Genomic DNA, 16,239 nt, shown 5'->3' with positions numbered 1-16,239 from the left:
ACCATAAAGGATTAAAACAGTGTAGGGAATATCATGTTGGATTATGACATGATTGGATGTGATGTGAAGAAAAGTTGCACAGCATCACATCCACTGCATGAAATGTCAGCCAGATGGAAGAACAGACCAAAGGTTTTTTTCCTCTTATAGTCCATCTAACAACTGTGTATTTTCCCAACTTTGTAGAATTTTAATTCTCAGATTTTTCTGCTTTTGCAGTACATCCTTAGCCTATTTGAGTCTTAATTTGATGTCAGTTCACAAATGGCTCTCGATACTCTGTCTTCCGATACAACCAGCTTACATAAGTCAGCATATGTTCACAACAACCACAACAAAATCCAGGGCAAATATTTAAAAATGCAGACATATTCATAGAATACCAGAAGAGCATGCTCTTATTTTGTAACTTTAGCAACAATCGCTCTAGATCTCTAAAAGTGTTACTGTTAGAAAATGAGAGTAAGGACGTGTAGGTTCTTCATGAGCCAGGTATAGTCACTATTTTGGAATTTCGAGTTTTATTATCAAATGTTGGTTTAAGTTTTTATATTCTAGTGCCAACATGATCCATGACAATCTTTTCTTTGAGGTAGCTTTAGTTTTTTTTATTATTTTAATTTGAGTACTTTTGACACAGTGTTACGCCAGTTTCAGGTGTACAATGTAGTGATTTGACAAGTTTATACATTATGCTGTGCTCACCACAAGTGTGGCTGCCATCTGTCCCATTGCATCGCTATTACAATATCATTGACTGTATTCTTTATGCTGTGCTTTTTATTCCCATAACTTACTCATTCCATAACTGGAGGCCTATAGCTCTCTCTCCCCTTTACCCATTTTGCCCAACCCCCCACTCCCTCTTCTCAGTTTTTATATCCCTCCCCTCTGTTCTGATTCTGCTCTTTCTTTGTTTATTCATTTTTTTTTTTTTAGGTTCCATTTATGAGTGGATTCATTTGGTATTTGGCTCTCTCAGTCTGACTTATTTACTTATTTCACTTATCATAATACCTTCTAGGTCCACCCGTGTCATCTCAAATGGCACAGTCTCCTCCTTTTTTATGGATGACAATCTGTTTTTAAAATAAAATCTAGGAGAAGGTAGCAAACTACTTAATAATGAATGTGAGGTATTGAATTAGAGTATTATTTTGTGCTTTTAAAAGTATTATTGATATTGCAAGGTGAATTTTTGCAGTAATATTATGATGCTGATAAGCAACATTGATTTTAAGATTTCCACATTTTATAAGCGGAAAACAAAAGGCCCAAATATTTAAGGTGTGGAAATTCTGCTGAAGCAGCTTTAACAGTGAATTAGATTCCCATTAAGTGGTGTTCAGTGAGAGGGGATGTGCATATGCAGGGTTTGAAGAAATTTATAAGAAAGAGAAACATTTTTCATTCAGAATGCCAACAGGCTTCATTTGGTATCAGAAGCCTGGATTTCAGTGTTCACTGTGTGAGCTATCATCACCACTCAGGCTTCTAACTTTCTTAAAATGCAGTAATATACTTTTGATAGACAATTCAGAGAAATTAATAGCAAATGATAGAGAAATTGCTCTTTTCTAGGGGGAGAAAAGACATTTGATGCAGAGAAACAATGAGGACATGGCTATGAAATTTAAGGCTACTACGTACTATATTTTCAGTGTATTTTTTATTAAGCTTTCATCTACTTGTGTCAAATTAGAGTCCCTCGTCTTAGCAGATTAAAACCTTTTATGATCCTTTTGATATGGAACTGTTATTTTTCACTTTTCTTTATCTTGCAGACCCACTGATAAATTCTTCAGTTTCTTCAGGCCACGTGTCCTCTTTTAAATTTTAGAACCATTGAATTTTAGAGAAACAGCATTCTAAAGAAAGAAGTTAGAGTGTAATACTGTAGTTTGTTGACATAAAGAAATATATTAGAAAGCAAAATGATCTTGATAGGCTTTGAAGAGAAAGATCTTTGTGGGCATTTAAAGCACCAAGGAATTACAAGGCCATGTTGAAGAGCACATTAGTTAAATTGAAGGAGTCGAAGCAAGATACCTTTCATTACTGACATGCCATCTACTGAAAAGAAGTAGAAGTTAGTCCAAAGTAGCTAACAGTGAGCCCTGGATACTAACTTCCCTGAAGCACTGAAATAGGAAGGGGTGGAAGAAAGTTGTGAAAGAAACCCTCAGGGATTCCTCTTTTTTTCCCCTGTGATCCCTTTAATCCTTGAATTGTCAAACCACATGGAAAATAATAGAGCTGTGCAGTTCTGAGACTTAAGTGATATTATCTTTTTAAAAGAAAATATTAGGTCTTTTCACATCTCTGGACAGGAACAGGGCATGCATTTGGTGTAGAAAAGAGTAACCTGGAACAAGAGATGCATGTTGTTTTTCGGTTTTAATGTATTATTATCTATGGCTAAGCAGGCTGCACCCAGTAAGAGAAAAAAAAAATTACAACCCATATTTTATTATTCTATTATTTTTTATTTATTTTATTATTTATTAATATTTTTTTTCCTTTTTGAAAACAGATGATTCAAAGAGAAGCAGATGTAAAAAGTAAGGTAACCGCCGTGGCGCTTACAGACTCTGTTCACAACGTGTGGCATCAAGAAGCGGGCAAAACGATTCGAGAATGGATGAGAGAGGTGAGATGAGATTTTTTTCAGTGACCAGATGAATGAGTGTGAGCCTTTATCTCTTGCACCCCCACCAATTTATATCATCTCCCGCCCCCAGACTCCCTTTCTCGAGGCAGAACATTTAGCGAGAAGAGAAAAAGTAGACATGGTTGAAATACTAATAGAAAACCCTTCTGAAGAACAAACGTGTTCTGAAAGCCCTTCTCCCTCTTTGGGCGTTCTGTAGAATGTTATCTATGCATGCAGTATATGGTAGCAACTTCACTGGAAGAAGGTCATGATCTGTTAGGAGATATTATTCCCTGAGTTTTAATTTTTCCACCAGCCATTTAGCATTGGTGCTGCCCACTGACAAGAAAGAAGCATAAGGTACCATTGGTTCTCATCCTTTCCTTGAAAGGCGATCAGTATGTGCCACTCTTAAACGGGTTGGCTCAATACTGCCAGGAGCAGGAGAAGTAAAAAGCTGAAACAGTATTTCGTCAGACTGAACCTGGGGCTCTGAGAAACCCAAGGGCTGGTCATAGTCCAGCCTCAGGCTAAGCTTCTTTTCACCCTTCCAAGGGCTGGTGAGCCTGAAAATGATCATGACTTACTGAACATGCTCCCATTTTTTTTTTTTAAACTTTCAGCCCATTATTGCTTTTACTTTGGTTGTAGATGTATAGCTGAAACTTCTTTTTTATTTCTGTTTACCTTTCTGATATTATAAGTAATTGACATCATCCACACCATGCTTTATCAGTTGTTTGGTCAGATCATATATTTCTATAAATGAGAACTAGTTGACCTTTCTGATTTTCTCCCACTCTCTCTTGATAGAATACCCAGATATTTATCCAGCTGGCCTCTCACCATAGGTATGGTGGGTAACTTCTAACCACCCTTACAGTGCACTGTAAGGACAAAAGAGTTAATGTTTGGAAAGAGTTTTGAATAAATAGAAGGACTAAGCTGTATAATCCCATAATGGAATAATCATAATATAACCAGTCTCTTTTCACTGTCGTTATTATCCATTAGAAAAGGTACATTCATCATGCAAAAGTCTAGAATGTATTTACTCCAGTCCTCATAATATTATAAATACATAATAAAGGTGGGCTTTTAATCTGTTCTAACATCCTGGTGTTTTCTGACCACGTTGCTTTGCATAGTTTTCCTTTCACAGTTTATCTACATCCTCAATGGTCTTTTCCAAGGGCCTATTTTTTTTTTTTTTTCAAGAGAAATTTTGCATATTTCCTACCTATACATTTTTCGTGGTTTTTATCTGTCCAAGTGGATATGTAAACAGCTCCCAGCATTATACAAAGTAGTAAGGTTGAATAAATGCACCTTTTCCCCACATATAACCAATATGGAATTTAGTATTTGCCCAAACTAGAAGTACCCCGATTCATCATGTTTGAATTGGGAATTCTTCATGTCTCATTCCAGGTGGCACATACAGCAAAATTTATTTAGGTTTATGTCTTTTATAAAAATTTGTATTCAAATTCCAGTTAGTTAACATACAGTGTTATATTAGTTTCAGGTGTACCATAGAGTGATTCAGTGTTTCCATACATCATCTGCTGCTCATCATGACAAGTGCCCTCCTTAATCCCCATCACCTGTTTACCCCATTCCCCCCACCGACCTCCCTCTAGTAATCATCAGTTTGTTCTCTGTAGTAGATTTGGTTCTTTACCCTTTGTAACCTAGACTGGACTAATGCCACCTTCAAAAATCAGAATATATTAATTTGTGCATTTTTTACATTAACTGAAATAGACAATAATTGAATTCCTCTTAATTCAATGAAAGCTCTCATTAATTTCTTTGCAAGTATAGCTTTTATAAATATTTTTAATATTATATAGTTTTATAAATGACTTACTTCTTGAATAGTTCTTTTATTCCCTCAGTTATGCCTGAGGCATGAAACAGCATGAAGAGTTTTTTATTATGACATACCAAAATTCAGACCCCCAACTCAATCACTTACCTAACTCTGTAATCTTGGGTACATTGTTTAATCTTTTTGAGATTCATTTTCTTCATCTATGAAATCTAATACTTGCCTTGCAGATATGGTTGGGAAATAACATATGAAAAGAAACAGCATGGGGGTATCTGGATGGCTCAGTCATTAAGCATCTGGCTGCATCAGGCTGCCTGCTCATCGAGAAGCCTACTTCTCCCTCTCCCAATCCCCCTGCTTGTGTTCCCTCTCTCACTGTCTCTTTCTCTATCAAATGAATAAGTAAAATCTTCACAAAAAAAGAGGAAACAGCATGGACATGGGCATTGTAAGGAAATTCAATACATCATAGCTCTCACTGTTGTTACCTTTTTAGCCCCCAAGTAACATAAAATATATTGATTGTATTCTTTTATCTTATGGATGATTTCCATTATTTCTGTTTTCAAAATATCTTACCAAAGGGTAGTAATTCAGACCAAGGAGTAGGAAGAACTGGGTTGTGATAACGATTCTAGCTTAGTCATTCACTGGGTAAAGGAGTAACTGACAGCTAACATATCCCAGGTACTCTACACTAAGGCTTATTGTCTTGGGAAAGCCATTCCATCATTCTGAGCCTGTTTCTTAATTGTGAGTTAGAGATAATAATTCCTATTCCATCTACTTTGTGAACTATTATGAGAATCAGAGGTGACAACCAAGAAGAAAATCCCTTGAAAAGCAAATGCGCTTCATAAAAAAATAAAATGCATTGTTATTAAAAAAAAAAAAAAAAAAGCACTGTGGTATCCCAGAGATAAAAATTAGTAGATTGGGGCGCCTGGGTGGCTCAGTGGGTTAAAGCCTCTGCCTTTGGCTCAGGTCATGGTCTCAGGGTCCTGGAATCGAGCCCCACATCGGGCTCTCTGCTCGGCAGGGAGCCTGCTTCCTCCCTCTCTCTCTGCCTGCCTCTCTGCCTACTTGTGATCTCTGTCTGTCAAATAAATAAATCTTTTATAAAAAATAAATTAGTAGATCATCACTGATAGAGCTTTGAAATTATCCCCGCTCAGGGAGCCTCTCTAAAACAAGAAGAGAAAGGGAGACTATGGGAGCCTATGCCAGATATCCTTGTAGGAACTCCCCAAAATGTGGACCCCAACCCCCATAGAGAATTTAGTGTGGGTTGGCAAGATTAAAATCTAGTGTTTGTTTCCAGAACTTAGGATAAAACTCTGTCCCCTTTTCTTTCCCCATTTTTAGTCTCTGTCCACTCTCTAAGACCCCTTGAAATAAAGAAGACAAACAGTCCTGGGTTCAGTAAATAGAAAGATCTGTTGCCTTGAGCAGGAGTGTTGGGAGGGGGTTGTGGAAGGGTAACTTGTGTCCCTCAGCATCCCACTTCCTACCACTGCCTACTCCGGCTGTCATTGGAATCAGCTCAAAATCTGAGATATTTTGCAAATTTGTCAAGAAAAACAATTTAGCTAAACTATAATGTTGTCCATAAAAATAGTAAGTCTGGCTACAGATGAAGCCTCAGTGTTTTGGGCCTCTTAATGATTAGCTCCAATATTTGACCAAACCACTTCAAACTTGGAAGTCAGACAGGGTTCAGATTGCCCAGTCATTCTTATTATACTGCAAATTTGTAAAGCTCCTTTTTGTTCTGTAAGCATATTTAAGTTAATGTGGTCAAGGTATCGATGTTAACTATTCATCTACTATAAAAAACTGATATACTTTTTAAAATGTCAGCAATTAGCAAACAGAAGGTTAAGTACTATATTCTTATATTACTTATATAGTATTAAAAGAACAATCTCTTTAAAAAAAAAAAAAAAGGAAGGAAGAAAGAAAGCAAGTCAGGGAGGGCTACTTTTGGCAATTACTCTGAGTGAAAACTACTCCCGAGCAAAAGACCAAGCATACGTACTTCACCATGACTCATGAGGAAAGGTACAAAATAGCCTAAGGCAGATCCTAAGAGACCCGTCCTTCCTCCAGCTCCAGGACTGTAAAGTGGATAAGGGTGGACATGCAGGACGTTATGCTAGGTGAAATAAAAAACCAGACACAGAATGAAAAATACCACATGATCACATGATTACATATGTAATCCAAAAAGTTTGAATACATAGAAAATAGAATAGTGGTTACCAGTGGGGTAAATAGGGAGATGTTGGTCAAAGGGTACAAAGTTGCATTTATGAAGAATGCATAAGTGTAGATATATGGCATTATGACTAAATTCAGTACTGAATTGAATATTGTAAATTGGCCGAGAGAATAGATTGCATGTTCTATCACAGCACACACACACACACACACACACACACACACACACACAGTAACTATGTGAGGAAATAATTAGTTCGACAGCATTAATCATTTCATGATGTATATGTGTATCAAATCATCATGTTGTACACCTTAAATACATAGTTTTAAAAAAAAAAAAAAAGGCTGATTGGGTAAATGTCATTTCCTGACATATCCCTGGCCTCTGAAAGTCTCCAACCAAGCCAGATTTATGGTTCTACATAACTGTTGTGAACCCTTAACCAGCATCATGAGTTCGGAGTGGCAGTCCCCAAAATACAACCCAGTAAATCTTGTTCTTGTCTGAGGACACGATGCCTTCCATTATGAAGCTCTGTCTCTAAGGCATTGGTGGATCTCAGACAAATGAAATAAAAATGAGTAAGAGTCTAAATTCAACCAGGACAGCAAATCTATCTCAAAATACCTTATATAGGATTCCTACTATGTATTTTTCTCTCTAAACATAGTACACTAAGTTTTCATCTTCTTATTAAAAATTTTAATCTGTTTCATATCTGCACTGAAACATTGTTCACCCTTGGTTCAAAGGTCAAAGAGGGCCACTCAGCACTATGGCCTACAGGCACTTCTAGTCTATGTTAATAGTTCCCAACATTTTGGGTTTCACAAAGAAGACAATTTACAACCACAAAATAACTGTTTAAGTTTGTAATTTCAGAATTAAAAGACCTTTAATTGAGAACACATAACTCTAAGAAACACTATGTAGCACATATTTTGCCCCTCATACCCAGAGAAACTTTAATTCCATTTTCCATCCCAAATTCTTGGCTCTGGCCAAAGGCTTCTTTCTGCTTGTGGCTGGGATGAGACGGGGCTACGTCTGAGGCTCAGACATACTCTCTTGATATCTAGGACTGCATGCCTTGCTGTTCGCTCAGGGCATCTGAGAATAAGATCTCCAGGGGTTTGGGACACATTCCAGCATGATTTGACTTTAGGTAGGGCTTTCCTCATCAGCTGCCTCTGTTGCCTTCCTGGACACTATGCCAGTGTTCATCTCAACTGAAGAACTGGGATCGGGGCAGATGGAGTCAGTGAGAAGAGGGATAGAATAAACATTAGAAAAACAGAAAGAGATGTGGTTTTTAAACTAGAGAAATGCATCAGAATAGGAAGTTGGATTTGATGCAGTGGAATTTCAGATTAATTTCAGATTAAATTCATGGGTAAGGGCTGTACATCTTTCTCATATTTCTTTCTTTACATGTATTTCTCTGCACATTTATGTTATTTTATTTTGTTATACTCTGTCATGAGGCAAGCATTTTTATCTTGCTCTGCCCTTTTCTCTATATATTTTTCCCAGGGGGATGAAAATGTTACATACACATGTACACACATGTACATGACACTCATCAAACTTATGATATCAAGCCTTTACAATCCTGCACAGGCACTTTGTTATTCCAGAGAACTTTTGGCTATATTCACCTTAAAGGGTGTTTATTTCTATCCTATTTTTATGGGAAATCAAAGCCTAAACTTCTGCCTAGATAAAAAGTGAAATTTCAGAATCATAAATGTTAACCTATCTTTTGCTTTAAATGTTTGAGTTAAAGGTGACCTCGATAAAATCCATTTTATTCAGTTTTTTAAAGTCAGTGATAACAAGCTAGAAAATGATTAATCGCCAACATATTGTAATATACCATCATTTTTATTAATACTAGAAATATCGTATAAGACGTAGTTTTACATATGTGAGGTGTAGGTGAGCAGTATTAAGACTGACATATCACCTGGGTAATAGCCGACTTTCATCAGATTTGGAGGTACTACTAGGATGAATAATAATTAAAATATATACCTAATCGCTGCCTGTCTGTCGGTAGTGCTAATTGCTGTCATTGAAAAGACTGAATTATTTAAGAGAAAGAGAGAAAAAGAGAAAGTCATTCTTCATTGACGCTATCTCCCTGTATCATTGGGAGCCTATTTTTAGTACCTATAGAAGTCATGATTTTTGAATTTATTAGGGTCTGTGATGAATGATAAAACAAATCATCCATTTACATATCTTGACACTGCTTTGGAGAATACTTATTTCTTACAAGCAAGTGTCACATTGTATATAAAAGCTGGCTAATTGTGTGCTATTCTTCTGCATTATCTAGAACTCTGTGATGTGGTATTCTATCAATAGTAATATTAATTTTACTTACTTCAAATATATGAAATATCTCTCTGAAATCGTATTTCTTTTATAATTTCTGCTCTCTCACATTGTATAATTTTTGCATTCAACTGCTAATTAAGATTAGGAGTGCAAGTTATAGAATACATATTCACTTTAAACCATCAACCTTTTGTAATACATAAAAATACTAATATTTTCTCCATTTTAAATGTAAAAAGAAAGAAAGCATTTAAGAACATTACTAGATGTTGTGTTTGTTTTCATGGTTTTTTTTTTTTTTTCCACACAGTTCAATAGTTTCATTGATCTACTGTTTCTTACAAAAATCTGCCATGCTTTGTGAACTTCACTTTCTAATCTCATACAGCAACCCTTCCTTTATGTTATTCCTGCTCTCCCTGGTCCCAGAACAGTAGGGTTGCCTTGACAAATCTATTCAAAAGCCATTCCTCGGCCTTTATTGGTGGGGACTGGGGCCTTTGAAATTCTCTCCTCACTGCAACACAGCTGACATCTTCTTCCAGACAGAATGAATTAAGGAAATACAATAAGACACTTGATCTACCAGTCAAGGATCTTTCCACAGTGAGGACGGATTCCATGGTGCACAACCAGGGCAGCAAGCATCTAAAAATACACAATACATGCTTGTTTACCAGAATAGCAATCAGCGATTTTTCCAACATGATTGATAGGATGATTTCTTTTAAAATAAAATCTGTCTAGAAATGCAGAGTGTGTGTGTGTGTGTGTGTATGTGTTAGAAATTTTTAAAAAGCCATATGACGTTAATCACATTTTTTAAGCCAATCTTTAAATACAGATTTTAAATGTATGGAAAGGATATACATTATTTTTATTTCATTTGTCATCATTATCCTAAAGATTGATTTTCATATTGAAGGCTTTGTGTCCTCAAACACACAGCTACAATTCACTATGTTGTGTTTCTTTTGAACTACTTGATATAGCCTTCTTTGAACAAGGTTGAAGTAAAAAAGGAAAGAAAGTATGTTTAAGGAGTAACTACAAAATTTATTTCTTCTAGTATTACTGAGACAAAGACTGTAGTTTAAAAAGCAAAACTATTCTTTCACATGATCAAATTAATACTTATTTCCATCTTAAAGTTAAAAATGGATGTCCTTTTCTGTTTCCCTTAATTATAATCTTAGCCTTTTCTTATAAACATATCATTGTTCATAGGAGGTTACGTGTCTTCCTAATATCAGCACAGATAATTTGCTGAATTGTCAAAGATAAACTTTTTTCCACAGCCACAGTGGTCATGAATAATACTAACTGTTTATATAAGAAAATCTTTTACAGTGCATGGAAAATAAATTGGATATGCTTCTAGTGTCGATTATATAGGATAAATTAATCTCTACAGCCTAAAAAGTTTATCTTGGTTTAAAAATGTTTCAACAGAAAATTGTCTCTCTTGCATTGCAGAATTGTTGTAATTGGGTCTCTAGCTCAGAGCCATTAGACACATCAGTGGAATCCATGCTGCCCGATTGTCCCCGAGTCTCAGCAGGTATGTGTTTGATGAGAGATGTATGGGGTTTTTTTAGGGTGAAAAAATATGGTAATGAAATGTGGAATTCTATTTTGTGAATTAAGCATGTTGTTCTGCCTTGAATCTTTGAATGAATTATTGGTAACATACGGCATGGGTCTGATCTGCTACCAGAAATTTGTTGAGTGACTGAAAATAGTAACTAACACATTCAGTGAAGATGAATAGGTGAAGCAATTTGAGAGTAATGTAGACAGTTGCTGCTAAAGCTTTGGGAGACAAGATGTACATAAATAAAAAGTCGATTAAGACAAGGACTAGGGGGGCGCCTGGGTGGCTCAGTGGGTTAGGCCGCTGCCTTCGGCTCAGGTCATGATCTCAGGGTCCTGGGATCGAGCCCCGCATCGGGCTCTCTGCTCAGCAGGGAGCCTGCTTCCCTCTCTCTCTCTCTGCCTGCCTCTCCATCTACTTGTGATTTCTCTCTGTAAAATAAATAAATAAAATCTTTTAAAAAAAAAAAAAAAAAGACAAGGACTAGGTAGCAAAGCAGGATCTCTGAAAATTTGTCTTGCATTGAATACCAACTCAAGGATACAACGGGCAGTCAAGGCTATGAGTTCAGAGAGGTGAGATTGGTGTGGCCGAGAGTCTTTAAAAATACTTTTCACGCAGAAGATTTTGTCTGGACCTTGTGCATATGGTCGGATGTGGATTCTAGAAAGATGTGCAGGATTGACATTTTAGGCAAAAGAAACAGAGCAACGTAAGGAATAAGGGCTGGAATGGATCTGAAAGTGTTCATGGGAAACAAAGGCAAGATGGGCCTGCCTCTTGAAAGAGGGGGAGTGGGGAGTACCTCAGGAAGCAAGTGGGCTTAGGAAGACAGTTGAAGGATGGAATGGCTTTCCAGCCTACAGAGTTTGTACTTCAGTCTCTGATCTCTAGAGAAGAGGAGTTACATTTTTGGCTGCTTTTGGATTTTGGCTTTCACAATTCCCAGCCAGTTTGGATGGTAAACACAGAATGAGCAGTGGTATCTGGTTATGGCTGCAGAACAGAAATGGGCTTGCTTTACCCAGAGATGTCAGAGACTGAGCAGAAGTTTTGAGCATGAACTACTCCATACAAAAATCATAGGGGGCGGGGCACCTGGGTGTCTCAGTGGGTTAAGCCTCTGCCTTCGGTTCAGGTCACGGTCTCAGGGTCCTGGGATCAAGCCCCACATTGGGTTCCCTGCTCAGCAGAGAGCCTGCTTCCCCCGCTTCTCTCTGCCTGCCTGTCTACTTGTGATCTATCTCTCTGTCAAATAAACAAAACCTTTGGGAAAAAAAAAAAAAAGAAAAATCATAAGAGGTAGTTGATCACTAAGCCTTTAGAGTTGCAGACATGTCTACATATTTGAAGGAAATAATTTGGAGAATAGTTCAAATATTAGGTAAAGAACAATTACTGTTAACTATGTTTCATTATCACTAATACCTAAACTTGAACTCAGCTTCACTATCATTATAGCTAAACTTTTTAGGTCTTTTGGTTAAGAAACATATATGCTACTCTAAAAATATATATAAATATATTTAAATATATAAATATATACACACATGTGTGTATGTATATGTATTACATATGTTATATAACATATATAATACATTACATATACATATATAATATATGTGTATTAAATAATTGATTATTTTTATTAGCAGTAGTTATGCTTTATAAAATCACTGAGAATGCTGAATTATGAGTACAGGGTTAGGTTCCTACAAGCTTCTGACCACAGTGTTTTCATCAACCAACCAATATATAACCTTGCTTTATGGATTGAATGTCTCTATTTAAAGACACCTTATTTAATAGATATTGTTGATTCACTAACATTGAACTCACAGCCAACAGCACTAACCCATGCCTGAATGAAGCTTGTCTAATACATTTATTTTCTCCGTAAGACACATCAGTCTTCTTAGGAACACTAGTGCTTTGTGCTTAGGTACACTAGACAAAACTTCAGCACTCTACTTGGGGGCCACTTCAAATTGTGATATCACCAAAAAAAAAAAAACCATAAAAATGTGAAAACATGGCACTAAATAGTCTGCAAAAAGGACATTTGTTTGCAGTGTGAGAACTAAAACTAGAAGGTGAAGCTTGGCCTTATTTGTCCTTAGAAATGCATGCTAGGCAACTCTGAATTTTCACCACTCTACATATGTGCATGTCTGTAAATGACCACAAAAAGTACCCTGAGTATTGATTTTAGGGTTTACAAATAAATTTTAGTCACTAGGTGAATTCGCAAATATGGACTCTCTAAGTAAGAGGATCAGCTATATATAGTAAAGGATTTGTTAAAAGGATTTGACCTGGGATTTGACTGTAGCTGGTAAAGCAGGCTCTGTAAGAATGTCGACTTTGCCTCCTGTGCTGGAGCTTGGAACTACAAAGCAGATGTTTGTTAGGGGGAGACGGATGAATGAATTAGACCCCATGACCATGAACTAGAGCCCGTGAGGATGGACTTAAACTCATGTCCATTCTTTTTGCCTCTGTCCTTGGTGGTTGTCCTTGGTTGTCCTATAGAAGCCAGTGTCCTTTGTCGCAGAGCTAACCACATACACCTGGCCCAGGAGTCAGTGATGCTAAAGGGGAATTCAGGGGAAGGCGGGACAGGTGCAGTCCTGGCTACTGCCTCGTGCCCCTAGGTGAGCTAGCAGATAAACAACAACATGCATGAGCTAGAAATAGCTACTGCTTTAATTTAACCCTCCAAGTGTCCCACAGAAATTCCCTTTATGTAACATCCTAATCAGAAACACATGATTTGAAAAAGAATTCTGGGAAATGTAGTTCAACCTAGCCAACCTGACACATTACAGAGCCTCTACAGTTCCCCCCTTGTCAACCTGGCAGTTACATACATCTCCTTAAACCAGCCTCAGTCTACAAAGACATTTATGAAGTCAGGCAGTGAAGTCAGTGATACCGCTATCCCGTGTGCAGATGAAAACACACTAACCCTTTCCTAAGGAAAGGATACAAAGTGGGCCTCGGTGTCTCAGTCAGTTAAGCATCTGCCTTCAGCTCAGCTCATGATCCCCAGAGCTTGGGGTCGAGTCCCGCTTTGGGCTCCCTGCTCTAGGGTGAGCCTGCTTCTCCCTCTGCCTCTGCCTCCTTCCCTCTCTCTGTCTCTCATACATAAATAAGGAAAATCTATAAAAAATTTTTAAAAAGTGACAAAACCCCTGTAATGTTCTTGGCTGGTGTCCATTCTTCTCACCTTTTGTATCCTATAATTTAAATACTGAGAGATAAGGCTAGTTACTGTTGATACATCTTACATGAGATGATAAAGAAATAAAAGAGGAGAGGAAAACTAAAATAATTTAATATCTTAAATAATATATAATATTATTTATTATATTATTATATATTATATTATTTAATATATATTCAAATCAAAAAAAGAAAGAAATACCCATAGGTATTACATTGCTCATTTTTATAAGTGGCCATGTGGTTATAATTGGTATTTACAACTACCCTAATTCTTTATTCCCTTTGTTCTTAACAAGTACCTCAACTGATCATAGTTTTTGCATGGTGGGCTGACCCATACCTTCATTCCTGAAGCAGCTGGAGGAATGAAGCTATCCTCGCGGAGTTAGATGGTTGTAGTTTTCTATTGACATTAATCACAGGAAGTACTAACAGGTGTCCTTGATGACTTCCTGCATTGTAGACACACTCCTCTTTATCCCCATGGTCTAGTAGCAACTCAATTATCCCTTAGTTATCAAGATCAGTCACTCCCCCAATATAGTAACACTCTTCCACTCCTTGTTAATTCAGTGGTATAAGGAGCCCAAAGTGGCACGATGACAGTCTGAGCTTTTAATTCAATAGAATCATTGTTGTGTCATCTAATAGAAGCATTCCTCCCTATGGAATGAAGACCTTTTAGATCAACAGAGCCTAAAATCATAGGAATGGGAGAAAACAGCTTTGCTAGTAGGTCACTGAGGGTAGGAAAAAGAGAAGAAGCCAGTCCCATTTCCATCCCTTCATTCCCAGACCTGGGAGAAATATCACATGTATTAAACGCTGATGTACGGTACATACCATACCCTAGAGTACATTGTCTCAGACCCACAGGGTGTTGTCACCTAAGATAGCACCATAACTGAGTCTTCAGAAAGTTACTTGACCGTTTTATGAAGCCTGCTACTTAAGTAAGGATAATGGGGAACATGTAGGACCAGTGAATGTTGGCAGACTTCAGGCTCTTTCTTACCCTCTTACTTGCTCTCTCTGATGGAAGCCATCTCTGTGTGAGATACTCTGTGCAGAGGCCCAGGGGCAAGGAACTGGTGTCTCTGGCCAAGAGTCAGTGAATACCTGAGGCCTGTCTACAGCCCTGTGCATGACCTTGGAAGAGTATCTTCTCCCCCCTGATCCACCTTGAGATAAGTGCAGCCCCAGCCAATACCTTGATGATGGTGAGACCCTAAGCCAGTCACTCAGTTAAACCACACTCAGATTCCTAACCCAGAGGACCTGTGAGTGCTAAATGTGTATTTTTTAAATCTGCCCAGCTTGCCGGTTATTTATTCCACAGCAGTAAATCATTAATACAGCAAGTTTAAACGTGAACTCTGGTAGTCACTGAAGCCTAAGTAGGCTTTTTTGAAGCTAAAGTCTTATAAGGTTCATCTTTGCCCTGATACCTGAGGATTTTGAAGCAACTTTCTAAAAAGGCACTAAAAAGTTTATCGAAGACAATTCATTCCTAGCCTGCTTCCCTGACTGCCTCATTAGACTTGCTGTACATTGTATCAGAGACAAGATACTAAGTTTCTTCTTTATCACATTTTGCTCACTGTATCATTTGATCACTAAGTTTTCTCACTCTGCAGCTTTTCGCTGACCAATTTTCTTAGGACAGAATTTGTTACTCCCTGCACCCTTCTATTTCCTATGTGTTTATATTCCAACAAATTTGGCCTAAATCGGAAGGAGATTTTCACATACACTCTCCATCATATATCCATTTATTTCTCTTATATGTATTGGTCATTTATATTATGTCCCAGGTACTATTCTGGAAGTTGGGGACATAGCAGTGCAGAGTAGCTTATCATGACTTATCTTTTTTTACCAGGAAAAAAAAAACCTGTTTCTTGGACCTCTACCTACCACTAGTATGTTCTTCCCTTTGAACCTGTCATTGTTAGGTTGCATCAAATGAGAAAAGATGCAGCACCTCCAGCATTTTCCATACCTACTTATAAAAACTCAACAGTTTTTCAATCAAAATCAATGATATCTCACAAAGAGTTCTTCAAAAATGTTGAATAAGGGGTATGGCATGATCAAAATGGGATTTTGAAGATTAATTTAATAAATGGATAAAAGAGAGGAGCAAGAAACTGGAGACAGCAGACTCAGCAGGCTGTGATGATGAAGCAAGTATATGGGGTGGATGGCTTGAGCTGGACTCCTGGCAGTGAGAATGAAGAGGAAAAGGGAGTGAAGAGAAATAGGGCTCGGGAAGAATTCGCACCGCCTGACAGCCAGTAGATTGGACGTGGAAGCCAGGCAAAGGGAGAAAACAACAAACTGGAGTGGAAAGTAACTGA

At 37.5% G+C, this 16,239-nt stretch overlaps 1 protein-coding gene across 6 annotated transcripts in view; it reads left to right on the top strand.

Moving 5' to 3' along the window:
* The window catches only part of ARB2A (ARB2 cotranscriptional regulator A), a 428,932-nt gene that overhangs the window by 273,222 nt on the left and 139,471 nt on the right, over nucleotides 1-16,239 (top strand). For all 6 annotated transcript variants that reach the window (XM_059418237.1, XM_059418238.1, XM_059418239.1 and 3 more), the window contains 2 exons: nucleotides 2,534-2,650; nucleotides 10,534-10,618. In XM_059418237.1, coding sequence (XP_059274220.1) covers nucleotides 2,534-2,650; nucleotides 10,534-10,618 — 202 coding nt within the window. The remainder of the gene's footprint in view (nucleotides 1-2,533; nucleotides 2,651-10,533; nucleotides 10,619-16,239) is intronic.

The sequence above is a fragment of the Mustela nigripes genome, chromosome 12 (assembly GCF_022355385.1).
Source record: "Mustela nigripes isolate SB6536 chromosome 12, MUSNIG.SB6536, whole genome shotgun sequence".
Lineage (NCBI taxonomy): Eukaryota > Metazoa > Chordata > Mammalia > Carnivora > Mustelidae > Mustela > Mustela nigripes.
The sequence above is the reverse complement of the archived record's forward strand: the minus strand, read 5'-3'. Positions and strand labels throughout refer to the sequence as shown.